Source organism: Gracilinanus agilis, chromosome 6 (genome assembly GCF_016433145.1).
Source record: "Gracilinanus agilis isolate LMUSP501 chromosome 6, AgileGrace, whole genome shotgun sequence".
NCBI classification, from domain to species: domain Eukaryota; kingdom Metazoa; phylum Chordata; class Mammalia; order Didelphimorphia; family Didelphidae; genus Gracilinanus; species Gracilinanus agilis.
Window position 1 is genome coordinate 197,987,178 of NC_058135.1, and position 27,904 is coordinate 198,015,081.

The 27,904-nt window shown below is 35.8% G+C and overlaps 1 protein-coding gene across 5 annotated transcripts in view; it reads left to right on the plus strand.

Moving 5' to 3' along the window:
• KCNIP4 (potassium voltage-gated channel interacting protein 4) overlaps positions 1-27,904 on the plus strand; it is a 493,493-nt gene that overhangs the window by 375,247 nt on the left and 90,342 nt on the right. For 3 of the 5 annotated variants that reach the window (XM_044682314.1, XM_044682313.1, XM_044682315.1), the window contains exon 2: positions 6,618-6,742. In XM_044682314.1, coding sequence (XP_044538249.1) covers positions 6,618-6,742 — 125 coding nt within the window. Of the gene's footprint in view, positions 1-6,613; positions 6,743-27,005; positions 27,027-27,904 lie in introns of those variants that run through there. The other 2 variants (XM_044682317.1, XM_044682316.1) reach the window with 2 other exon arrangements.

Sequence of the window (27,904 nt, forward strand, 5' to 3'; positions counted from 1 at the left end):
TTTCAGTGCCCTACCTGGATGACAAATGGTAAATTAAAACCCAGACTACTTGAGGCCATTGAGTCTCTGCAGAAATAACATGGTTATAGCTGATAACCTGAATTCCAGTAAAGTTATTATGATTTGAAGCCAGAGATTATGTGAATAAGTTACTTCTGCAGATAAATAAATCCATTTAAATCCATTCATAAGTGCTAAGAAGAGTAGATCCAGTAGCCCACTCTTAAGGGGTTGTCCTTTCAGAGGTAATTGGATTGAACAAGGAAAATTGCAAAGAAATTTATGTTCCTCTGGGCTGGAAATTGTTGTGTCAATGGTATCCATGATAATAGTGGACCAATAATGATGATGGAATTGAATATTCCAGTATATAGTATCTTGAATGGTCTGTGGATATGAAATATTTTATGCATTAATTGTAAAATTCTGAAGCAATATGATGCAGTTGGAAATGCATTAAACACAGAATCAGCAGGACATACATTCAAGTCCCCGAGTGGAGAGTAAACAAACATTTATTGAGCATAGACACCTTCTGCAGGAATCCTTCCTTAATTCTCCCTGTTGTTGGCATTCTTTCCCTCCTAAAATAATCTTGTATTTCTTTATATTTTCTTATTTGAGCACATGTTGTATCATCTGTAATAGAATATAAGCTCCATGAGGGCAGGAACTGTTCTAGTCTTAATTTATATCCCCAGAAGCTTCTATAGTGTCTTGCATATCATAGACATTTTAAAAAATACCTGATGAATTAAATTGGTAAGGAAAAAGATTTATAACCTTAAAATAATTATTCTGATATGAGTTATAAATATTTACATGTATTGTGTGCATATAAATATGCACATATAACATATGTAGGCATATAGTTGGACAAAAATAAAACAGCCCTTGCCATCATGGAACTAACATTCTATTGGAGGAGATACATATACATATGTGGATATGAATATATCATATATATGTGTATATATAACGTGTGTCTGTGTCACATAACCTCGTGTATATATATATATGTGTATATATATATATATATATATTCCTTACTGTAAACCTTATAAATAATACTTAGGGTCAGGGAAGCAGATGAGACTTTTTAGGGTCCAGAAGTTTGGGAATTCTGGGGACTGACTTTAAATCGTTAAATAGAATTATTATTTTATTTCTGTGGGTTATACATACTCAATGTGGAACTAATTATTCATCTACCCACCTTGGGCAGCTAAAGATAGCAATCCAGAGTGGGTGGATGGGTGAGTGGCTGTGTGTGGGAGGAATTATGAGGAGATTCCAGGTCCAAAAGGTGAGATTTAAAAAAAAATTAAAAGATGCTAATGTCTATAGAGAATTATTTATAGGGCCAGGCTTAAGACTCATATATTCATTCCAGTCCCAACCTCTTTAGAAACCAATGTGTTTTATGAGAAGCATCAGAAGACTATAACAAGAAGACATCACTCAGGTCAAATTTCTGGGCCTAGAAGGAAGGATTAACTGTTCCTCCCATTTCTCAAAGATCCACTTACCAGCATCTCCCCTGACTTTAATCACTGGCAACATCCCTTCTACTCTGCCTAATAATAATAGGAACAATAACAATAATGATGATGATGTTAAATTTATTTAATATTTTATACTTTCTCTTTCAGCTTTCCCATACAATAATCTTGTGTGGGAGACTAAATCTCACTAGCCCTACTTTATAAATGATGAGGAAGCTGAGGCACAGAAAATTTAATAACTTCATGTTTAGAGCCAAGCCAGCAACCCAAGGCTCAGCTCTAACCCAATTGAACAAATATTCAGTACTTGCTAGGTTCACAAAATTATGCTGGGTGCTAAGGAGAGAAAGAAAGAGAAATAAGGATGTAAAGGAAGGGAAAAAGAAAAACTACCAAACAGGAACTTAAATTCTACAGTTGTAGGCTTTCTTCCAAACCTCCATATATCATCCCAGGGGCTTCCTGAGGGTCTATTTACGTACTTGACATTTCAATAGCTGTTTAAAGTTTGCAAAGGGCTTCATAATTTATTATCTCATTTGATCTTCACATCAACCCTGTGTAATAGGGTTATCTATTGTTATCCCCATATTATTGAATGAGTGCACTAAGGTGCAGGGTCCTGGGACTCTCCTATGACCACAGGACTATTCAATGGTAACATCAGAACTGAGATCTTCTAATGCCCAGTAATATGCTGCTCCCAAAGTATCATACTCCTTCCTTTTACCCCAGGGGCTCTTGACCACACATCAAACTTAGGTTTCATGAGTCCTATCTGTTAAGTGTCCGAGATCAAATTTGAACTCAGAAAAATGAATCTTCCTTCCTTCAGGCAGACACTAATCCACCTAGATGCCCAATAAGTCCTACTTTGTACTCTATAGCAAAAGCCAGGACTTAAGGTCACTGTTCTACAAAACTACTTTGAACAGCTTTTCGGTATACCCAACTGCCAAGATCTCAAAAGGAAAAAAAACATATTAAACTGGAAATGGAAAAATAGAAAATGCAAGATCTATAAGTTTGATTATTATGTGGGAAAGCTTTGGAAAAAGAGTTTCCAAATGTGAAAAAATAATGTAAATCAAATCAACTAAGCTCTTTAGCAGAATAAATCAATTTAAATCCAATGAGACTTTAAATGTTTTGACATTAAGTGATCTCTTCATAATACAAAATGAATGCATTTTTCAAAGAAGAATAACCAGCATTTGGCCTGCCCAACTGATACCCATTATTGTATAATGAGATATTCAGAATAGTTACTCTCCCAAAGCTTTTATGATTACAGAGGAAATCCTGTTTTGGGTCCATAGTGCTCAGACCTGTGAGGTAACCTGTTCCATAAAATTTAAAGAGAAATAATGCAACCTGTTCCATAAAATTTAAAGAGAAATAATGCAGTGGAGGACATGATATGGCCTGCTCATCATAGACCTTTTGCAATGAAGTTCCTCTGCATTTTTAAAAACATTGTGATTTAAAATAAATGCACCCATTTATAAAATTCAATTTCTCAGTTTTTCAAGCAATTTAATTTCCATTTCTGACACAAAGTCTTATGGCGGCATGAGAAAATGGCTTTATATAGTAGCTTTTAACCCAAGGGAGGAAATCTCATACTTACCTGAAGAAAAGGAATTATATTAGAGAAAGATTAAAATACTGAAATTCCAGTATATCTCAGAAATAAGATATGTCATTTGAACGACCAAAGTGAAATAAAATAGTACTAAAGCAACATTGGACTAGGAGGCATCAGAAGATTTAGGTTTGGCTTACTATGCCATTAACTAGCCATGTGACTTTGGGCAAGTCATTTCAACTATAAAAAAAGGGTCTGGAAATACTTGTTTTCTGGTACTTTCCATCCTAGAATTCTATATTCTTGGTATTTGAGTGTCTATGACACTGAGAAAACCCTGAAGGACTTTAATACCTAGTTTTCCATTGAACAATAGCTTACAAGGATTTTAGGGAAAAAGTATAGGGGTTTAAGGTGGGAGAGAGTTTAACTCTACATATGTTTATTTGATTTGTAACCTACTACAATACTACTACTACCTCTACAATGTAGTTTATTTTGCTCATTTTATATTTTAAGATCAGAGAAAAAATGGATAAGATATCCTGTGAGTTCTCAAATTTCATGACTAAAGGAATGGGAAGAGGGACTTAGCTTCTTTGGATGGAGATAACTATAACTTTGAAAATGAACAACACCTCAAATTCCCTAAAAATGAAAGTGGTCTATAAAGCTTCTCAAAGAGCCAGTAGACTTCCCAGCTTCATTCTTTTGTATCTCTGTTCATTCTGACAATCAACTATACCTTTCTCTCCTTTCTTCCTTTTGCTTCTTCCCTCCCTTACTCCCTCCTACCCCTCTTCTTCTATCCTTCTTTCCCCCAAAATTTATCAAATGACTACTGGGTAGAATTGTACTCTCATGGCACCGAAAATACATGGTAGGATTGAGAATAGATAGCACTTCCTCATAGACTTATACACTACAACTTAAGATCCAACTGTCTCTTCCTTTTATTTCCTCTGAAATCCAACTATCTGACTGACCCATACTCCCCCACCCTACCAAGTAGGAGGTGAGTAAGAAACTAATTCAGTTGTTTAAAGATTATTATTCAGTAACTAGTACAGGAAGGCTAACCTCAGTTTAGAATCACTGCAGGTGAGAGAGATGAAGGACAACAACAGTTATAAACTGCATTTAGAGTGCATTATGAAAATTTGTTTTGTTTTGTTATGTATAATTGATCCAAGGATTTTTTATTTTTTAATTGGGAGGGCAAAAGATTGATTTTAAATGAAATAATTGAGTTTAATTTTTAAAAATAAAGCCTTCATAGCACTTGACTTCACCAAATGGTTAAGAAACAATACCATTTGTGGTGAATAAGTCATTGGAAGATAATTCCCAAAATGTACATCTCAATATTGTGGAAAATGGAAAGCTGGTTATAAAAGCTAAGTAGCCCCAGGTGGATAAATAGTAGCTTTCCAGAAGAGCTTTTATTGAAGAATCAAAGAGGAATTTCAGTGATGAGCCTGGTGCTAGTTTAATTTTGGTGATATCATGTGTACTGTTAGGTACTATCATTCTCTAGAAATGGAAACAGTCCTTTATCGTCCTTTATCGGGCAAAAATCATTATTACAGTGCTTCGAAGTGAACCAGAAGACACAACCTCAGGGCAGAAAAAGTTTAGTTCTGTTTAAATATTGCCAGTGATGATTGGACTATCATAAGGTTCTACCCAATTATACTTACCCTCAAGGCAGTCTGGGCATTAAGCCTTTTGTCATGCAGACAATGTGTCAGCAAGGTCTGGCTCTGCTCCAAGAAGAAACTATATTTACTTGTTATTTGGCTTGGGTTCCATATTGAACTAAGATGGGGAAGTCAATTTGTTGATTTGTTTTTCCCTGGTGTAAGGGTACTTACATAGGTCCAGGAGAGGTCACTGGGATTTAAAGACATCTAGAAAATCTGATTTAAAATTTCCTTTTGCTCTTTCCCTATGAGCATAGCTAAGGCCCAAGGTGACTTTGTAGGAATGGGACCTTTAACAGAGTTATTATAATAATAGCTTACATTTGTAAAGCACTTTACAATTATAAAGGACTTTGCATATATTACCTTATTTGATCCTCAGAACAGCCCTTCAAGATAGGTATTACAAGTCATCTTAGTCTAATTTTGTTGAGGAAGAAATTAAGACTACGAGAAAGAGATATTAAGTATTTTAGATAAAAAAGGAGTTAGAGCTTGAAGGTCCCTAGTGACAATGTCAATTTAATCACCTTATTTTAGACCTGAGGGAAACTGAGGCTCAGAGAAATTAAGTGACTTGCCCAATATCACCTGGATAGTGAATGTGAATAGTGAAGCTAGCATTTGAACACAGTTCTTCCCATTGTAAGTCAAGTGCTCTTCTTATTGCACCTTTTGAGTAGATACAGAATTCTGAAGAAATACCAGTCACTATCTTATTTTTATTCTATGTAGCAGAAAATTTATCTGCTAGATTGTTCAGCCATTAGGGAACTAAGCTAAGCAGAGAAAAGAAAGAAGATGTTTTGAGATTATATAGCTTCTGAGACACCTACAGACTGAGAGCATCTCTCACTGGTCCCTAAGCAGGCTTTTCCAGCTAATTCTCTATGCTAGTCTGATTTAATACTTTCTTCTTTTCCATGATTATCATCCTCCATCTTTAATTCCATTTTTAACCTTTACATCCTTTAATTTTCTGTCTCATATACCTCCAGTCTGTCATACGCTTATTGGACTTGTCTTATCTCTGTCCCTCCATCCAAAAATATATATTTTTGAAAGTCAGATACATTTTAATTTTTCTTTTCATATTTCTCCCATTCTAATAGTCATATATTTTGGAGAAACAGACTTCAGTATGAAAATTTGTGTTGTTCCTTTCTTTTGAAAATTCTTGGAACTATAAAACATAGAGTATGAAGGGACATGGTATATTTAAAAAATACATTTGGTCTCAGAGTTAGGAAATATGACTTCTAGTCCTAGACTTAAGACAAGTCTTTTCATTCTCCAGGCTTCAGTTACCTTCTCTGTAAAATGCTATTGTAATGTTCCTTTCCAGTTCTAAAATTCTATAACTAGATGAATTTGCTTCCATTAAGTGCTAAAACTAAGAATTTACTTTAATGACTATGTGTCTAAATGTTGGCAAGGAAATGGTTCTGTAACTTAAAATCTTAAGTAGCTGCCTAGGATTTCAAGATCACAGAAATAGTAGGTATCAGGCAGAACTTGAACCTGGGTTTTGGTTTTTTGATAACTCCTATCTCTGAAGTCTACCATCTATCCCCTCTGCCACATAGTGTTTTCACTTCTAGAATAAAGAAAATGCTAAGTTAAAATGGACCTGCTCAAGGACCCTCTATTCTGAAACATGAAGAAATAAATTTCTTGCCAATGAAAGACTGTTTCCTTGTTTAAGAACTTAACGTGTTCTCAGTGTTTCACTCAGTTTCAAGTTTCTTCTTGGTTCTGATCATGAGATGAGCATTTATATCCACTGAACTTTCTGATGACCCCTTCTATTTCCTTCCACAGACAGTGTCGAAGATGAAATGGAAATGGCCACTGTGCGGCATCGGCCTGAAGCTCTTGAACTGCTGGAAGCCCAGAGCAAATTCACCAAGAAGGAACTTCAGATTCTCTACCGAGGATTCAAGAATGTGAGTACGTCCTTTCTGACCCTGGTCTTCCCAAATCCAGGGAAAATATTCATAAGAAGTCAAATTGCAAAATAAGAAACAAAGCAAATTGTTTCAAATTGGAAACCAGACTAATTCTAATAGAAGCTTTGTTGCCAAGTAGGGACATCATACATAGTGCAGTTGAATCTCACTCTGTAGTGAGGTTAATGCTGGGTTTAGTGGTTCCATATCTGTACTCTTCATGCACTTATATAAGTTTTCTTGGGGTCATTTTGATCAATTCACATATCATTATATTAGCACATTTATTTAGCAGCCCTAGGCTTGGACTGAAGGATGAGGTCTTTGGGGAGAAGGGAAGGATTGAAGAGTATGTTCTATAACTTCAGAAAGGATTGATAGAAAATGTGTGTGTGGACATACATAGATTTTTTTAGTTCATTAGACCATAGTGTTAATGCCCTCAAGCTTAGAGACAGAACACTCCATGCAATTGCTGGTGTTCTTCTTTTCTGTGTTGCATCGAACTACTAGGCATTTTCTCTTTGAAGTGGCTAGATGGAAAGAAACTGAGAGAGGGAAGAGCCATTGGTTTTAGAAGATGGTAGAAGAAATGAGAAACACAGTGATTTTTTAAAAAATTTTTAAGTTTCTAACATGGAAATTTCCAGAAAAGAGCAAAAGGGAAAAAAAAAGAAAAGGGGGAAAAGGAGATATGTCTGGACCAGAAGTATTTGATTGCAAGAGAGATTAGATCCTAAAATGCAAAGTGTTTTGTTGTTTTTTGGATTACCACACAATCTATAATATGCTGAGATCTATGCTAGGAGACAGTCATCACTCTCAAAGGATTTACAATCCATTTTGAAGGATGAAAATATCTCTGTTACTCTATGAAAGCCCAGAGCAGAGATCTAACTGATGTTGGGTGAATAGCATTATCTTACTAAATACACACACACACACACACACACACACACACACACACACACACACACACACATATTCCACTGGCATCTTTGCAATATCAGGAAAATGAGAAGAAGACTGCCCAGAATGTAGAGTCCTTCTATAAAATTTATGGAAGATTATGAATTAGAGGCAAGTAAGTGATACAATGTACATAGATTGCTGAACTTGAAGTGAAGATGAATTCAGTTGGATACTAGCATTCTAGTTGGATACTCACAATCTCTCTCAGACTCAATTTCCTATAAAATGAAATTGTAAAAATAAAATGGGATCACATCTAAGTATTTGGCAAACTTTAAATTGTTACATAAATTATTATTGTTATTATTATCATTATTAACATATTCATAAAGGATTTTTGTTGTTGTTCAGTTGTTTCAGATGCCTCTGACTGTGACTGCATTTAGGGTTTTCTTGGCAGGTATACTGGAGTGGTTTCCCCATTTCTTTCTCCAAGTCTTGTTACAGATGAGGAGACTGAGGCACAAGAATTAAGTGTCTGAGAGTGGATTTGAACTTAGGTCTCCCTAAATCCAGGTGGAGTACTCTATCCACTGTCCCACCTACCTGCCTTCACACAGGATAGACCAACATAGATGGGTGATGCTCTACACTATTGGAGAAAGTCCTCGTGTTGATGGCATTAGAGATCCACTGAAGTTTATATACAACATAAACACATGAATTCACAAAGGATTCTATTACTTTAGGGAACTCCTTCAACCAGTGTAGATTGGGGCTGTTTCTGACTTGGTAGAGAAGTCCCAGAGAGTTGTCCAAAGTTTCTATAAGTCGCACTAGCAAGATTTGAACCTGGCTTCCTCACTCCTGTGCCAGGGAATGTGCAGGTCCCTGTATCCAGTATAACTTTATATATGTGTGAAGAAAGATAAATAAATTGATATTTGTATATGTACTTTTTATAGTTCAATACACTCATTCTCTTCTCTTCCTATATATAGTGTTTTATTTGGTGATCTCACCAGCCCCCCTACCTATCACTATGCAGATAATTCTTTGTCTAGCCCTAACACCACTCCTGACATCTAGTCTCACGTCTCCAACTGCTTATTAGACATTTGCACTTAATATCCTCCAGATATTTTAAACTTAGAACTAAAACCAAACTCATTATCCCTGCCCAAACCTTTGTGTCTTCCTGATTTCTCTGTAGTTACCACTGTCATCCCAGCCCTTTAGGCTGACAGCCCAAGGGTCACCACTTTCTCACCACCATCCTCAGCCAATTAGTTGCCAAGTCCTGTCGTTTCTTCATTCACGGCATCTTCCATATGTGTCCTTTTCACTTCTCTGGCAGTGCCCCCACGTGGTGTAGGTCCTGACCCCCACATATTGCATTAAGCTACTGGCTATTGTCCCTGTCCCAAGTCTCCCCCCATTCTGGTCCAAATTCCACTCAGTAGTCAAAGTGATCTTCCTAAAGTTTAAATTTTGAACATGTCACTCCTTATTCAGTCAATTCCAGTGCCTCCCTCTTGCCTCCAGGATCAAGTACTAAATATCTTTCACTTGGCTTTAAAAGTCCTCCCAAACCTATGCCCTTCCTAGCCTTCCTGTCTTCTTACTCCCTATCCCACCACCCTCACATTCTATGTGCTCTAGTGACCTTCAACAAACAAGACACTCCAGTTCCTAGAATTTTCACTTACTCTCCCACCCCTTCCTGGATTCTCTTCCTCCTCATCTCCAATTCCTTCTTTTCTAGATTTTCCCCTCAATTATCAACTAAAGCCTCACCTTCTACATAATCCTCCTTAATTACAGTGCCTTCCTCTGCAGACTATCTCCAATTGATCTTCTATCTACATAATTTTTATATTTCCTCCATTGGACTCTGAGCATCTTGAGACCTTGAGTCTTTACCTTTCTTGTAATCCTCAGTGTCTAGAACACAGAAGGTACTTAATAAATGTTTATTGACTGACATTGTCAGATGAAGGAACTTATTCACTGAGAAGTTAAAGAACACAATGAAGGTCATTTTAAGTGAAAGGCTCTTTCACAACATGATTACCATGGAAATATTAATTGCACAGTAGCACATGTATAACCTTTATCATATAGTGGTTATATATAAATTAAATATATCATATTACCTGCCGGGGGGAGGGGAAGAAGAAAAGGGGACAACATGGATCACAAAATGTCAGAAAACATTAAAAATTGTATCAGGGGGCAGCTGGGTAGCTCAGTGGATTGAGAGCCAGGCCTAGAGATGGTAGGTCCTAGGTTCAAATCTGGCCTCACACACTTCCCAGCTGTGTGACCCTGGGCAAGTCACTTGACCCCCATTGCCTACCCTCACCACTCTTCTGCCTTGGAGCCAATACACAGTATTGACTCCAAGACGAAAGGTAAGGGTTTAAAAAAAAATTGTATCAATTTGTAAAAAAAAAAAAAAAGTGCTAGAACCTGAACCCAAATCTTCTGACTATGTCAGAAGAAATACCTTCTCTGTGTTATGCCATAGTACATATTTGGCAAGGCAACTATGGTATAATAGAAAGAACAATAGCTTTCTCACCAGAAGAATTGGATTTGTGTCTTAGCTCTGCCATTTCTTAGGTATGTGACTATAGTTGAATCACCTCTGCTCTCTGAAGCTCTGTTTCTGTCTTTAAAATTGCAGTAATCTCAAAGGATTGTTATAGAGAATATTTTTTAAAACTGCAAACAGTTATGTAAATATGAGCTACCCATATCCATTTTGGTGGAAGTATCAGGAATAAGAGACAAAGACAAATATGGGTTTTTTAAAAACTAATTTAGAACAGTTTAGGTTATTCCTATTATGAGAAATGCTGCTTGCCCCAGACAGGACTACTTAGAACACTTGAAGACTCACAGCTTCATCAACCACCAGCAGCAGAAAAGCACAAAGCAGCAGGAGTGGGAAAGACAAAAAATACAAAAAATACCAAGTCTTGGCAGAAGCTAAACATGAACAGAAGGATAATCAGGGAGTGAAACTGATATTTTATTCATTTGAAATTTAGCATCTTCAATTCAATTTCAAGATCCTATAGTAAGTTAACTTTTTAAAAAATTTTACCATTCCCTAGATACAAAATGGAAAAAGTTTACAAGGGAAAGAATTTCCTCAGGGATCCAAACTTCCCAATTTTCCTAGAACACTGCTATGTTGTCATTCTATCACCATCACAGAGGGGCCTCTCTCAGTTTGTGGTCTGGCTTCCTTTCATCCCATTTGTTGCAAATTGAAATAGTGATTATTGCAATCATTAACCTTTTGAGCCAGTATCTCTGCAGCAAGCCTTGTACAAGAGCCACTTCACAGGGAATTGCTCAGACTACAAGGCCTGTAGGCACTTCTCTCTTCTCTTCTCTTCTTTCCTTCCTTTTATTTTTTCTTCTTTCCTCCTTCTTTTCTTATGATTCTTTCCTTCCTTTTTCCTCTTCCTTCCAAAAAGTGCTTTGCAAACCTTAGAGCTATGTAACTATCCGCTATTATTATTTTTCTTCCTTTTTCTTTCTACCTCCTTCTTTCCTCTCTTCTTTCTTCCCACCTCTCTCCTCTTTATTTCTTTATCTTCTCTCCTAAAAGAATGTTGCAAACCTTAAGAATCTACATAAATTTAAGTTTTAGTGATTTTTTCATCATTTCCCTATCTTCCTTTTCACCTTTCTCCTTCCTTCTCTCTCCTATTTCCTTATCTTTCCTTCCCCTTTGTTCCTTCATTGTCCCTTTTCCCTTTCTTTTATTACTCCTTTCTTACTATTCTCCTATATAAAGTTATTAATTTTCTTTCCCATGAAATCATTTCCTTTTTAATTTTTTTTACCAATTACATGTGGTAACAAATTTCTAAACAAATTTTCCTAAAGTTATATGGTTGGACTTATCTCTGTCCCTCCCTTTCCTTCCCCCTCTTAGTGTTGGCAGGCAAATCGATCTGGGTTATATGTGTATTATCATGCAAAACATATTTATATATTGTTCGTTTTGTAAGTTAATAATCTTATAGAACCAAAACCCCAAAACATAAACCCAAATAAACAAATGAAAAATTATATGCTTCCACCTGCAATCTGACTTCAGTAGCTCTTTCTCTGGAGGTGGGCTAATACTCTTCATCATAAGTCCCTCAGAATTGTCTTGGATCATTGTATTGCCAATAATGACTAAATCTGTTACAGCTGATTATTCTATAATGTTGCTGTTACTGTGTACAAGGTTTTCCTGGTTCTGCTTAATGTGAAAACAGTTTCTAAAGCACATTGCTTATAGTTACTTAACAGAATAGAGCAGTAGACAGTTCCAAAAATATATGAGGCTAATTTATGTTAAATTCTGACAGAGGTAGCTTTTAAAATTTTGGTTTGTTGTCCTCTCTTCAAAATATGCAGCTCTAATAAATATATAGAAATGCCAAAGGATACGGAAACACAGAATCTTTCAAAAGTGGGTCATTGCTCAGTGTTTTGTGTTAGCTCTTATTGTCTAGATTGCCATCTGAGAAAACAGACCAACTTTTCTCCATTTTCATGAGCATCAATTTTCTTGAAATACTTAAGAATAAAATAATTTCCCTGTAAATAGATTAGATATTCATTTCAGTGAAACTTCTGAAAGCTTTCCTATGTAGTAGGGTAAAAAGGAAAACAAAAACAAGTCATTCGTCAGTGTCTTAAAACTTTGCCTCCTTCGAAGATAGTGCCTTAAAGTAGCCTCTTTCCTCTGTAAGTAACAGCTGTTGGTAGCCTCCAGCATCCCACTCTGTCAACACTCTACTCCTGATCACTAGCATATATTTATGAATGTGAATGAGTCCTAGGTAGTAAGCAGGGAAAAGAGAAGACAGAAGGAAAGGAAAGTCAGTTGTCCCCTGACCCTCCTTTCCCTTCTAAACACTCCTGCCAAGGGCATATACAGGCACAACACATGCTTACAATCAAAATGTGTTTTTCTCTCTCTGACCACAGGAAAAAGGAGCCACAAAAAGCAGATAGATTGTGAGAACTGGTGATCCACACGCTAGTGCAATTATCAATAATATGGAAATAGGTCTTGATCAATGATATATATAAAACCCAGTGGAATTGTACTTCGGCTATGGGGGCGGATGGGTGGGGTTTGGAGGGGAGGGAAAGAACATGAATCATATAACCATGGGAAAATATTCTAAATTAATTAATTAAATAAAAAATTTCAATTAAAAAAAAAAGAACTGGTGATCCAAAGTGGCCCAAGAAGGATTAGCCTCAATTTCCTCAAACATTAAAAGAGAATCAGATATTTCATTGGACCTTCATGTTTGGGTTGCTCTGAGTATTGAATGTGATAATGGACATGAAAGCATTTTGAAAAGTTAAAAGTTCCATGAAAACATGGATAGTTTTATTATCTGGATCATTCAGTCAGCATTTTGTCACAGGAAGAGCAGAACATTCTGATGGCTGCTGGCCCATAAAAATCATTCAACTACCTACCAGATCGCAACCATACTTTTGTACTCTCCTCTTTTGGGCCCATATTTCCCTTTATGATCCTCCAAGTGGTCTGATGGCCACTTAGATGGTCTGCAAGCATCCATCACATGATCTGTGGCTAGCCTTCCTTCTAGACTTAGAACTTCTAAAGATATGGAATTCCATCTATATTGGATATCTTGCCATGTGTCCATGCCGTAATAGCTGTTATAATCAGATGGTTTGACAAAAGTAATAAAAATAATAATAATAATAATCCATCATCTACTGGTCAACCTACCCAGGCTGGTCCTCAGATGATAGGCCATCATTGGGTCAACTTAAGATTATATAGCTGGTCTTGTTATTATGTGGCAATCTTGTCAACTTGATGTTATATAATAGAACTTAGATTCTGCTGACCTAACCTTTGGAAACATAGATTTACCTCCATAGTATAGTGATAAATCAAGGAAGATATTTTTATGGGTGTGTCTTCTCTCTTGTTATATTATGTATATAATGTTATGACAGTAGCTATTGTTTTGCTTGTGACAACTTAAAAATTGATTAGCTACCCTACCAATTCACAGGGAAAAGATTCTAGAAATTCCCAGAAATAAATCAACATCTTTCTTTCAAATTCTGCTTTGGGTGCTGAGTACTTTTTCCCTGAAGTTCTCAATTTTATTCTTTTGGTTCTGTCAAAGTTCTTTGTATTATAGCTGAGTTCTTTTCCCCTGAAGTTCTTAATTTTATTTTAATTTTTTTTGGTTCTGTCAAAGTTCTTTGTATTATAGCAAAGGAGAAAATTCTCAAGTATATTTCTTTTTACAATTTTATTTTCCTTTTTAATAATTGCTGACATGTTCTAACAACTTCGAGGCTTTCAAAACACTTGTATTTATTTTGTTTGTGCCTCACATCAACTTCATGAAGTAGGGATTGTAGGTATCATTACTCCCATTTTATAGATTAAAAAAACAAGAGATTTAGAAGAATTGAATCATTTGCCCATAGATATGTCTAATAAGTTCCAAAGGGGAGATTTGGACTGAGGTCATCCTGAGTCCAAGACCAGCCCTCTATCGTTTTTTTGCACACTTTCTCATTAGTCCTTCTCTAACAAGGAGGTGTGGTGGTTGCAGAAGGGGCTATTGAGAAGCAAGCATTAAAGCTGCAAGAAAGAAGAAAGCCTTTGAACCATAGCAGGGTGTTTTCCAGATTTTTATATTTAATAAAACCCATATATCAGCAAATCATTTTTAACAAGAGGGCCATCAGACTTTCCATTCATTCTGCAAGTGTTTTTTGTAATTATTGGTGTAGAGGAAACTAGTAATAGGGACTGTTGTTGGGAGTTTCTCACCCTACCTAAGTAGCCTTCAAACTTTTGGAAGTCACTACCTTGCTACCTTTAGGAAACTAATGGCAGACACTAACCCCTTCTAGTAATAATTGTTCTGCTTCAGCTCTCCATAGGCTCAGAAAAGGGTGTTCCTTAAGTGCAAAATTGTAGATCTGGTGATTCAATGAATTCTCAAATTTACTAGATGATGGAATCTTAGGATTGCAAAGGGGGAGGGGCCAGCTGAGCGGCTGAGTGGATTGAGATCCAGGCCCAGAGATAGGAGGTCCTGGGTTCAAATGTGACCTCAGACACTTCTTAGCTGTATGACCCTGGGCAAGTCACTTAACCCCCATTGCCTAGTCCTTACCACTCTTCTGCCTTGGAACCAATACCCAATATAGATTCCAAGACAGAAGGTAAGGGTTTATTAAAAAAAAGAATTGCAAAAGATTTTAGAGATGATTTTATGGAGGAGGAAACTGAGCACTGGAGAGAAGAAGGGACTTTCCCCAAGTTATCTGGTTAGTTAATGGAAGAACCAATATTAGAACTAAGATGTCCTGACTCCACACTTTACATTTTACATGTTGTTTCTTATCTTTTATCTTCCCTCCTTTTATCTAAATTAGAATGTGAAGTTCTACTTGGGGGAAAAAAGGTAGTCTGTCTGCTCCAGAGTTGAGTACCGCAGTTAGGAAATGAGAACATCCCATTCTCTGTTTATTTGAAATGACTCTCTCAAGCTCTGAAATCTGCTCTTATGTCTTTGGCTGACTCATTTATGACCTTCATGTAGTCATACTGATGTTTCCCCTCTACATAAATTAGGGATTAAATTCTTCTCATTCTGTAATGAAGGGAGTTGGATAATAATTGGTTTGCTTAGACTCTTGGTAATTCCAGATGAAAGATGCTCCTTAAGTGCAAAAGCATTACACATGTGCTTTAGCACCAAAGCTGAAAAAAATCATTTCTCCTGAGCCACAGGGTCTTCTTCCTTTTATATGCTCAGGAAGTGTACCTGTAGAAAAGAAATGTTTTAGAACACACTAAGCAGATAAATATCACTGCCCTCCCTACTTCTAAATACAAATATTATATGGCTTCTCTCCATGTGAGACATACCTTCACACAATAAAACACTATTGTTTCATTAAAGCTGGCCACCTTAGCTCTCTTTTTACCAGCACATTTGTCCAGATACAGTTCTATGATAACCAATAAATATATAAATGACCCTGAGGTGTCCCAGTATCTTCTCTCTCATCCAAAGTGAATGTTCTCATAACAGTTTTCATTGTGTTGAATAGTTTATCTGATTCTAAGTTCCTCTTTTTAAAAATTGCTTGTCCATTTATGGCAAGCATCCCCGGATCTTAGGTATCCAAGCTATGCTTAATATATTAGTAATAATGATAGTATTCATATAGCACTTTAAGGTCTGCAAAGAACTTCATATATGTTATCTCATTTAGTACTCATAACAACCCAGAGAAATATATATATTATTATTATTATTATTATCCCCATTTAGCAATTGAGGAAACTGAGGCATACAAATGTTGAATGACTTGCCCAAGGTCACACAGCTAGTTGGTGTCTAAGACTAGATTTTTAACTCAGACCTTCTTGACTCCAAGTTCACTGATCTGTCTACATCACTACCTAACCATAAGACAGTTGATGCCACACACACTCTTCTGTCCAGGGACTTTCAGGGATTCCTGAGGTGAAGTTTGGGTGATAGAAGACAGCCTGCAAGGGGGATCAAATACACCTCCACATTATGAACAGCAACTTAGACTTCCTCACCAGTCTCAAAGCTTTGGAGAAATGAAAAAAACTCCTCTTTTTTTAAGCTTATACAATACTTGTCAGTGCTAGAGGGTCCCTGAGAGATCATGTCATCCAGACCCCTCATTTGAAGAGGAGGAAACTGACACACACAGAAATAAAGTGATTTCTGCACAATATATTTCATTAATACAATAAGCAAGTGAAACAAATTCCTTCATTGGCTATATCCACATACACATGCACACATTCACTCATATGCATGTGTGTGTGTGTGTGTGTGTGTGTATAATGTCTTTTTCCTGTCCTGAGTCCATCACCTTACAATTAGGAGGTGCCATCCTGATTTATCATTAGTACTCTGGAATTGTATTGTGTTGATGCGCATTCTTAAGCTTTTCTTTTAAAGCTTCTGTAAACATATCTTAATTCCTAGATACACAAATGGAGCTGTGCTAACTTCTGATGAAAATGGGAAGTTTAGATGAAATGTGGTCCATAGCTACAGAAACCATGAGGTTACAATCTGGTAGATGAGACACAGGTACTGATAACTGTCATACACGATATTATATGACCATTGCCTCAAAATAAGGTGTTCCATGAGGTTCAGGCTGAAAAAATTAGTGCCAAGAGGTGACAGTTTGTACATTTAATGGAGAAGATATTTAAGTGTAGGGCACAGTATGAGCAAAGGTATAGAGACAGAAAAGTAGAGCACTTATTCACTAGGCCAAGGATGGTCTTTTGGTTGGAGGAGAGATTATGCAAAAAGCAGTGATATGAGATAAGGGAAGGCAAGGAGCAGTAGATTTCTTGGCTTTCAGTGTACTTCACAATGGCATTAAAAATGTATTTAATAGATAATAGAGAAGTACTGAAGATTTTTGACAAAGATAAACATCTCTTCACAAAAAAAAAAGAAAAAGATTGGGAACCAGGTAAATAGTAGCTCTTTATAAGTAAGTGAAATCTTTATTTAATCAGAAATACTAAATAAAATTAAGTTCTCATTCTTCTTGCTAGACTCTTCAACTATTTTAGCTACTTACCCAGCAAGAAAAAGTTTATTCTTTTGCGTGCATATGTTGTGTAATGTAGTGGCATGGAAGATAAAAGGTGTGGGGTGAAGTGCTCACTCTTGTTCGTTCTCTCTCTCTCTCAAATCTCTGTCTGTCTCTCCCACCCTCTTTTCCTCCTTCTCCCTTCCCCTTTGGTTCAGCTTAGGGTAATTTTCCAGATAGGGGAGATTTTCTGTCCCCTTCCTACATTTCCCTTTTTCATATATCTCCATTTTTTTTTAATTAAAATTACATTTTTGAGAGCTACTGACAGACTCCTGACTTGAGAGTTAATTTTATAATGGCAACCACAATATTTTATCACTATTACATTTAATAATTTTACTTTCATTTATTACAGTTGGTTGATATGGTTATTCAAAGTCCAAATTATATCCTGAGGAAAAAAATGTAATGACAAAATAATGAGAACTATCATGTCCTTTCTCTCCAAATCACAGCCCACAGTGGCTTAGTTAGTTTTATTAAACTTTGTTCATAAGTGTTACAAAATGTCTATTGAATAATTTCCCTTTTCATCCTTAAATACCTTGTGTCCTACCAAAAGGCTACTCCTAATACCATACTCCTTTCCTTCTTTTCACTGAAAGAAATCTTAAATACTTGAAAAAAGAGAGTTTCAGGAGTGGAGAGGAATCAAAATACACCCCACCTATTGATTGCTTATAGGACTGCCACTCTAGTCTCAGCGAACCTTTCTGATTTCTCTCAGGTCTTGCCTTGCCATGTCTTAGATAAACAGAAGTTCTGATTTTTAGTTTGGGAAATGTTATATTTGACATTACCAAACAGGAACTTATGATACTAAATGAATTCTTAGGTTTACTTAGACTCAGACCAAAGAAGGATATAGGAAAGTAATTTCTCTGTTCTATCCCCTGGATTATATACAAAGTTTTGGTGGACTTTTCAATAATATCTAAAGTAATTATTCATAGGAGAATAAACTAGTTTTATCACAAGTTAAAGGATGAAGCAAATTGGAAATACTTTCATTGCATTGCAGTATGCCATCTTGTCTATGTTTTTCCAATTTGGTTTTCTTTCTTTTTTTTCTTTAATAAGCAAAGAAGCCCTGTAGCATTTAGATTCTGAAAAAGAGTACATAATGAATATACCAGTTAACCTTTTCTTTAAACCACATGTGCAATATTTCCCAGCAATATCTATATGGAATCCAGCTTTCATTTCTCTTTTGATCTACAAAACAAAAGGGCTTTGGTGAGGCAGGGTAACACTCATAGCTAGACGTTTCTAGTTTCTGGTTTCTAGTTTCAGCTTTTATTTACTAACTAAAAATAGCTAAGCAAGTGCCAAAACTTTTCTGACCTACAATTTCCTCACTAGTAAAATAGGGTTGTTGTGAAGTCTACAACGATTAAGACAATTTATAGAAAGACCTTTGATAACTACAGTAACACAAGGGGAAGGTATGACTCAGCTTATTTGCCTAACCAGTCAAAATAGAAAAAACAAAACAAAACACAAAAACTTAAAACCATTTGGTAACCTTGACTCATTTTGTTTTGTTTTGTTTCCATCTGGAGGACCTATGGTGGCTGTTAATCTTGCCCATTTTTCTCAGCATAACTTTCTGATATGAAGATACTGTTTATTTAGAAGTATATGTGTTTCTAATGATGGGTTTTTTGAAGCTGATAAAATCAGAAACTATTTCTATGATAAGAAGGTCCAAAGATTTTATCAGTTCTCCAACCTATATAACCTAGATGAAATTAGTGTCTAAATATAATTTGTAACAGCTAACCTTGTTGTCAAGTGGCTTTGGTACTATTTTATGGTTCATTTCATAAGAAATCTCACAGTCTAGATAGCCTTTGGAAGTATCTATCAGTATCTGCATTCTGAGATTCAGGAGTCTGTTGGAGAAGGAAAAGCCTATAGGATTTCATATACAGGTGGTAAAAATAAATTTGAGATCATGTGTGCAAAGCATTATATATGAGCCATCATTATTAATCAAAAAAGGTCAATAAAGAAATTGCTTTTTTTTGTCTTTAGGAAACAGCTTTTTAAAAAGTCATCTTTGGCATTTAAAAATTCTCCTTGGCCTATTAACAGTTCAATTGATGGCTAACTTGTCTCCTGTATTAAACTGTGAGCTCCTTAAAGGAAAGGGCTGCTTTTTGTTTAGTCATTCAGGAGTATCCAACTCTTTATAGCATTGTCCATGGGGTTTTCTTGGCAAAGATACAAGAGTGATTTGACTTTTCCTTCTCCAATATGTCCCCATTTTTACAGATGCCTAATGGGGGAAGTTAAATTACATGTCCAGGGTCATACAGTTAGTAGATGTCTGAGGTCAGATTTGAATTTAAATCTTCCTCCAGAACTGGTGTTGTATCCCCTGTACCACTTAGCTGTTCCTAAGCTAGCTGTCTGACATATATGAAGCACTTAATAAATGTTTATTAACTAGATAACTATTCCCTTTGGGTATCCATTCTACTATATAGAAAAGTCATTTGTCAAAAAGAAAGGAAAAAAGCAAAATTAGCCAAAATAGGTTTGCATACCCCCATATTACAAAACTGCTCCCGATTCTGATAAAATTATGGAATCAAAAGGGACTTAAAAGGTTATCTCATCTCATCCAATTAAAGGATTTGAAGTTTGAGTTTAAATGACCTGTCCAAGAATACATGAGTAAAAAGTAGAACCGAGATTCAAACCAATCTCTTTTATTACAAATTCACTCTGCCATACTGCTCTAGCCTAGTTATTTCAATATTTGATACAACAAAGTTGTTAAGCAACAATTATATGATATTTGGATAACTTTCTTAGTTTCTTTCAGTGGGAAGAGAACAGCAATTCCTTCAGTTGCCTAATACTGCATTTATTTATTTTGAAGGAGATATTCATTCGGAGGCAGAGGACACAAATTCTAATCCTACATCTGTCACTCACTACCTGTGTGACCTTTATATGATGATGATGATGATGATGATAATAATAATGGCTGGCTTTTATATAATGCATTAATGTTTGCAAAGCTCTTTATTTTGTTTTTGTTTTATCTTTATAACAACCCTAAGAATAGGTGCTATTATTATTCTCATTTTGCAGATTAGGAAACTGAGGCTTAGAGGTTAAGTGACTTTCCCAAGGACAACTAAGTATCTCAGAATGGATTTGATTTAGCAAAACCTTACAGAGCAAAATTAGTTTTATGAGGCTTTTGAAAAGTGACCATTTCACTTCCTTTTCAGAAGCAGAATGGGCCACTGTTGTAATTTGTGCAAAGAAACTTTGTCCCCAGAAATCCAAGTATTAATTTGAAAACAGGAGGCCAATCTATTACTGAGTAGAAAGTGTATTGTCATTAATAATTACTGCTGATCTATTGAACAGACTAAACATATCAAAAGCGAAAGCCAAGTCAGTGAAGTTGACTAAATACTGAGCTTGAAAAATCAATGTGTTTTATATAAGCCTAAATTATAACACATTAGATTATAAAACTTTCTGAAAGTTGTGGGGTTAATCTCATCTTTTTTTCCATTGGAAAAACAAGAATAAGCACAGTCAATACAATTCTTTTTCAGTCAATGTTAAATTTGACTCTAGTCAGTGATGATTAAAGTCACTTTTGATTCTCCCTCCCTCCCTCCACCCAACCTTCTTCATTAAATCAGTTTTTGGATTCCCTCTGTTCCACTACCACATTGCCATGAGCATCCATCTTCTTTTTACTTATACTGACTGAGTCAGATGCTTTCAACTTCATATGCAAATCATTGCAATAACTTCCTAAGTGACCTTCCAGTTTCTAACTTCCTTCCCTCCAAAAGTTACAACTGGTTAAAATGGATAATTCAAGTAAAACCATTTAGGAATTTAGACTGAATTTATTTTGTTTCATTTTTTTGAAGGGTCTACATTGGCTGTTTATCTTGCTCATTTTACCCAGAAAAACTTTCTGGACACACACACACACACACACACACACACACACACACACACACACACACACACTGCCAGTGGACTCTTCTAACCCCTTGCCCAAAACCTTCCAATTGTTGACTGAATGAAGTTCTGTCATTAATCCCAATTCACACAACCATTCCACCTTTGAAGCTGAAAGGGATCTTAGAGAGTATGTAGTCCAAGCACCACATTTTTGGAGGAAAGTCCAGTGATTTTGTTTAAGGACCAAGATAGTGGCCAAAGAGGCAACAATAGCTAGGTCTCTTCAGCATTTCTTTTCCATGCTGTCTTGTTCCTTTATTTGACATGCAATGTTCTCTTTACTCTGAAACCAGGTTTTCTTTCAAGTCTTTTCTTCCATTCATCCACCTTCATGGATCCTCTGCTCCTGTTAGACTGTATTAGAGACAGCATGGTGCAGGGGAGAGAGCTTGACCTGGGCTCAGATTCTTGCTCTGACAGCCAGTTACTACTTCTAAGAGCTTAGGGAAAGTCATCTCACTACTCTGGGCCTCCTCTACTTTTCTGTTTGTAAAACCAGAAGGTTGGATTCACTCGATGACATCTATTTTCTAGTTCTAAATACAAATTTATGGTTTCATAAATTCACCCTTTCCCAACTAAATCCTTTGCTTTCTTATATTCCTTTGCTTCCAGAGTGCCCTTTCAAATACTTTTCTCCAGCCCCCATCTGATTTCTCCATTTCTTAAAATCCTCAGGGTCTTGCTCAAATATTATCTCCTCATCCATAATGCTTTCCATGATTTACCCAACCAAAAAAACCCTCTCCTCCTCTTCCATATTTCCTTTGAATTTTATATAAACCTCTTTTCTAACTCTCTCTCTCCCTCTCTCCTCTCCCTCTTACCTCAACCTCTACTTCCTCTATCTTTTACCCTTTTATTTTTTTAAACCTTTATCTTCTTTCTTAGAATCAATACTGTGTATTGGTTACAAATAAAAAGATTGGCAAAATAGGGGTTAAGTGTCTTGCCTAGGTCATAAGAGCTAGGAAGTATCTGAGTCAAGTCTTGAAACTATGATCTCCTATCTCTAGATCTGACTCACAATTTGAAAAGCTACCTAGCAGCTGCCCCCTTTACACTGTCCTTATGTATTTCTTTGTCCTAACCTCTACACAATAGATAGGGGAATGTGGGATGGTGAATAATGCCCTCAGATACTTTCTGGGTTTACAATGAAGAACAAGTCATTCATCATCTCCAAGACTCAATTTCCTTGCATGTAAAGTGGAAATATCTACAGGACCTATCTCAACAGGATTTTTGTGGGACTTAAATGAGATTTTATATATATATATATATACATATATATAAATAAAATGAGAAATATTGTATATGGCATAAAAGACAGTTATTGCAGTTATTCTAATAGATGTTGTTGAAAGGTCCTTGAGAACAGAGTACATAGCAGATTAAGACTGGTTTGTTTCTCCTTCATTCTATGATGTCATGGTCCCTTGACCCCCAAAGTTCTATTTTTTCTGCCTTAGTAAATAGTTTTTTACGGTCATATTCAGGTCAAGAAAAGTAATTACTCTTGTCACTTTCTCTACCCTCTTAAAAGAATAAAATTATCATTAAAGTCAAGTCAAAATGTAACTGCTACTTTGCTTTTGAGAGAATAAGACAGACAGAGAGGGGGGAAGACAGAGACAGAGACAAAAAAACACACAGAGAGAAAAATGAGGGAGAGATAGAGAGAGAAAGAAATTCTCTAGACTAATGATGGGCAAACTACAGCCCACGGGCCAGATGTGGTGACCTGAAATGTTCAATCGGGCTGCGCAACATTATTCCTAATATGACAAATACAATGAGTAGGACACAATACAATGAAACTTCAAAAGAGTTGCCTTAGAAATAGACTGACAGATGAACATTTCCCCCTCTTTAAAAAGTTTGCCCATCTCTGCTCTAGACAAAATCCCACACCACTACATGCTTCCATAACAAGCTGGTGTAATGTTTCCTTAATTCCTAATCTAATTCCTCTTTGTGTCTAGGTCTCTACTATGCATCTACAAAGGTATCACTTCTTTTTGTTCTTTCTGTTGACATACAACTATGATCTCTAATATCAGGATTTTTTAAATTTTTTTACAAATTTTACAAATCCAAATAAAATAAGCATTTCTGTATATAAAGAAAAAGATTATACATAAATGAAATCACAAATCTTGTATGTTCTGCTTATTTTTCTTCCTATCTTTGTAATAAATCCTATCTACCAGTGCCCCAACTCTTCCTCATCCTCCTTGTATCACAGAAAAGTATAATCCAGGGGGACTGACATGTTCATACAAATTCAGTATTTCATGTTTTCATCTTTCAGTTTACTCTCTGGAGGTAACATTCACAATTTATTCTTCCACTATTAAATCTGTGGCTCTGTATAATGTTTTCTTGATTAAATATCAAGTTTTCCTTCATTTTTTAACACGAGAATATCTTCGTAACATACCCTGTCCCTTTCATATACCCTTCAAAATGCACATTTCTTATGTTGAGTACCATCCCACCAAATCTCAGTAATACTTCTGTGATCGCATAGGTATTTTGCATCAGGCTTGCTAGCTCACCCTATTTATTATTCACTTTTTTCACTGATATGTATAGATGTCTGAGGCCATGGATTTAATTGCTTACTTAAATAATTGTTTCTTTCTAGAATGAGTAAAAGAGGTCCTGTGAATTTTCTTAAGCCATTTTTCAGTGTTTTAGGGTCTTGGGTATAAGTTCTAGTAGAGCTCCTGCCACCAACTTTCTGTATGACCTTATACGAATGACATAATCTAAGCCTCAGTTTCCCAATACTTAAAAGGAAAATAGTTGAGCTATGGTTTTTTACTCTTCCAGCTTCACTTTCAACTCTTATTAAAGAAATCCTTCTTGATCTCTTATTTGTGAAATGAGAGGGATGCCTTCAAACTAAATGAAAATGACCCATTTAAAATGATTTCTTGTTCGTTTACTGACAGTAGTTCTTTGCTGAAAATGAGTCACTTACTGGAAAAAAAGGAAATTCAAGGCACTTATGAATACAAAAAAAATACTAATGAAATATTGACAATAATCAAAATAATTTGAATTTCCATAAGGCATATATAGCATTGTCAAACATCTTGGAGGATGGATATTAGGGAATACGGGCAGTCCTTGTATTCAAGGAGTCTGTAATACTAAAAATACCTTGTCTCTGTCTAGCTAGTTCACACACAGCTTTGTATTACCTGGGCTCATCGCTGCATTGCATTTTGTAGCTGAATAGACTTAAATATCAAGACATTCAGAAATGTCTCCAAGGTTACATTGTTAGTTTGTAGCTGAGGCAGAACTGGAGCAAGTCTTACAAGTACGCTATACAGCCAATGAGCAACCTCGTCTCCTGTCATTTTCATACCGTGAACCTGACATCACCAAATGGCAAATTTGTCTTTTAATTAGAATGCAGAAAATTTGCTATCCTTTAAATAGGTAAGAAAAAGATGGAAGCGGGAGGAGACTAATTTAAGGGTGCCTTCTCATTTTTTACATTCCAAGGAGCTAGTAAAGAAAGAATAATTTCAGGATGGGGTGGAGAGGGTTGGGATTTGCCATATTTAGAGAACTTTTTGCTCTGATTCCTTCTAGGCAAACCTCCCTGTGACTAGATTTTGTTGTAGAGTTGCATTTGGGAACCAAAATATTCCAGTTTGCATAGGACTAAAAGAGCCAGCTCAAAGTATAATTTTTGGTTAGTAACCCCCAGTATGGATAGTTCAATGCTGGTCAAAGCTAAGAAATCATTTGATTTTTCAACCCATTTTTCCAACATAAGTAATCTTTCATTAATACTACATGAATTAAAATCACATAACCTAAAAATCTCTGAAGAATCCCAAACTTGTGTCACTCAACTAGCAATATAAAAACTCACATATAATATAACATTATATATAGCAATATAAAAAGTGAAAATAGGCTATGGCATATCAACAAGGATGCCTTTTGACTGTATGTATTGAACTAGACAGCCCCTTCCAATTCAGGTTTTATGACACTATGATTTTCATGCAAGAAGTATTGTAAAAACCATTATCCAAGAGCTGTATGACTAGTCACTGAAATAAACCAGTTATATGTCAAGACCATCTAATACCAAGTTGATAGCCAGAGGACTAAACTAAAAAGAAATGCCCAAATCCTCATAGGGAGGATTTGTAGGGAAGGGACTGTCTTTTGCATTTCTTTGTATCCTGGGGAGCCTTTCACAGTACCTGACACAATAGATGCTTAATAAATGTTTATTGTCTGATTGTACTATTGGAGAAAGTACCCATGTTGAAGATATAATAGATTTGTTGAAGTATGAATACATCATTTAAAATGGAGTCCACATGGCTTTATTCAAGTCCTGAGGGTAATTTTGAAGTATAGCCAACCCTAAAAGAACTCTTAGCTCTGATCTCTATACTGAAGGGACCAAGAAAAATAATGTTGTGCCCGCTCTTCCCTTTCCCAAACCTTAAAAATGTTTATATCCATATTAAAATGAACCTCCAGGGCATCCTCGAAGAAGAAATAAATGAAGGCACAAAGAGGAAAGAAAATGGCCAGTGTGCTATTGTAGAACAAGGATTAGATTTATTTTTCTTAGACTCAGAGAACAGATACAGAAGCAATGAATAGAAATTGAGATATTTGGGCTTCGTTTAAATAAAGCCATTCTAAAAAGGGTTATTGTTCTTGTTTTTCAATCCTTTCAGTTGTGTCCAACTCTTCATGACCCCACTTGGAGTTTTCTTGGCAAAGATACTGGAATAGTTTGCCATTTCTTTCTCCAGCTCATTCTACAGATGAGGAAAATGAAGTAAAAAGGGTTAAAAGCCCAGGGTTACATAGCTAGTCAGTGTCTGAGGCCAGATTTTAATTCAAGAAGACAAGTCTTCCTGATTGTAGGCCTGACACTCCATTGCACTACCTAGAAGTCCTTTTAAAAATTAAAGCTGTTCAAATGTAGAATGGGCAGCCTCAGTAGGGAGTAAGTCCCCTGTCTTTGATGCGTTTCAAGTGGAATCCAAATGAACATCTGCTGAGGATATTGTTAAAGGAATTCCTCATCAAATGGGGTTGGAAGAGGTGATTTCTGAAATCCTTTCCAAATATGGGAATTTTTGAGTCTAAGAAGTGAACAGTTGTCCAGCCTCCAGCAGAATAAAGTCCTCTTCCTCATTTTGGTTTTTTTTTTATTTCCTCAGAATGCAAATTACTAGATAGTCATAAAGAGATGCTATGGTTTTAAAATCCAACCCTGTGGAAATTTTTTACCTTTTAAATTTTATTTTTATTACAAATTTAATAAACATGTGTATCTCACTATTCAGAGAATAGAAAAGGTTATATATGAAACTGTGAGCTTACCTTAGCACAGTTACTAAAGCACATTAAATTTAATGGGAACAAATAAATGCTCTGCTCATCTTTCTCCCTTTCTGAACTCTATCTGCTCTCTTCTAAGTATTTTTAATATTTCAGTGATGTTCTTTTTCTTGATTCCCCCTTAACAGTAGAATCTTTCCTGTGGTGATTATATTCAATTTATCCAATATGTATCCTATACATACACATTTGTTTGTAGGTTCTCTTCATTTAATTTGTGAATTCCTTGAGAGCAGAGCCTATATTTTTGTCTTTCTTTGTATCCCAAGAAGGTAGCACAGAGCCAGGCACTAAATATACATTTGCTGGCTTGATTTGGGGGGGGGGGGGTCAAACCATGTGGTATCACTTGAAGAATACTATGTTTTAAAAATAAAAGTAATTAAATTAATTTTTTCTAATTAACAAGTATTTTCTTTCCATCCCCCTGTTTGCAACTGAACAATACCAAAAATTAAAAGAAACATAAACAATTTGTGATAAATATGCAAAGTTGAGAAAGACCAATTCCTGCATTGGTCATTTCCAATAAAGTATATATTTCATGCTTCTTCTTGGGTCCATTGCCACTCTGACAGCAGATGAAAATCATCCTTCCTCCTTGGTTCTCTGAGGAAAGAAAGGAAATAGGCATTTGTACAGCACCTACTATGTGCCAGGCACTTTATAAATATCTCATTTGATTCTCACAACAATCTTCTGAAGAAGCTAATGTTAATATGTCCATTTTACAGTTGAACAAACTGATGAAAATAGAGGTTAAACAACTTTTTCAAAGTCACACAACTAGTATGTATTTAAAGTTGGATTCTAATATAAGTCTTCTTGAGTCCATACCCAATATTTAGCTGCACCACCTAGTTGTCATTGGAGCCCTGATTAGTCACTGCATCAATCAGAATCCTCAAATCTTTCCAAGCTTTTTTTAAAATGTCATTATTATATAAAGTATTCTTTAGGTCCTGCTTGAATTCTTTCCATTCATAGAGATTATCTTTGTCTTCTCTGAAATCATCTATGTCATATTTGTGGCAAAATAATATTCCATTTTCATTTAGATACATGTGCTCAGTCATTCCCCAACAGATGGGCAGCTCCTTAGTTTAAAAGAGCTGCTATGATTTTTATTTTGCAAAC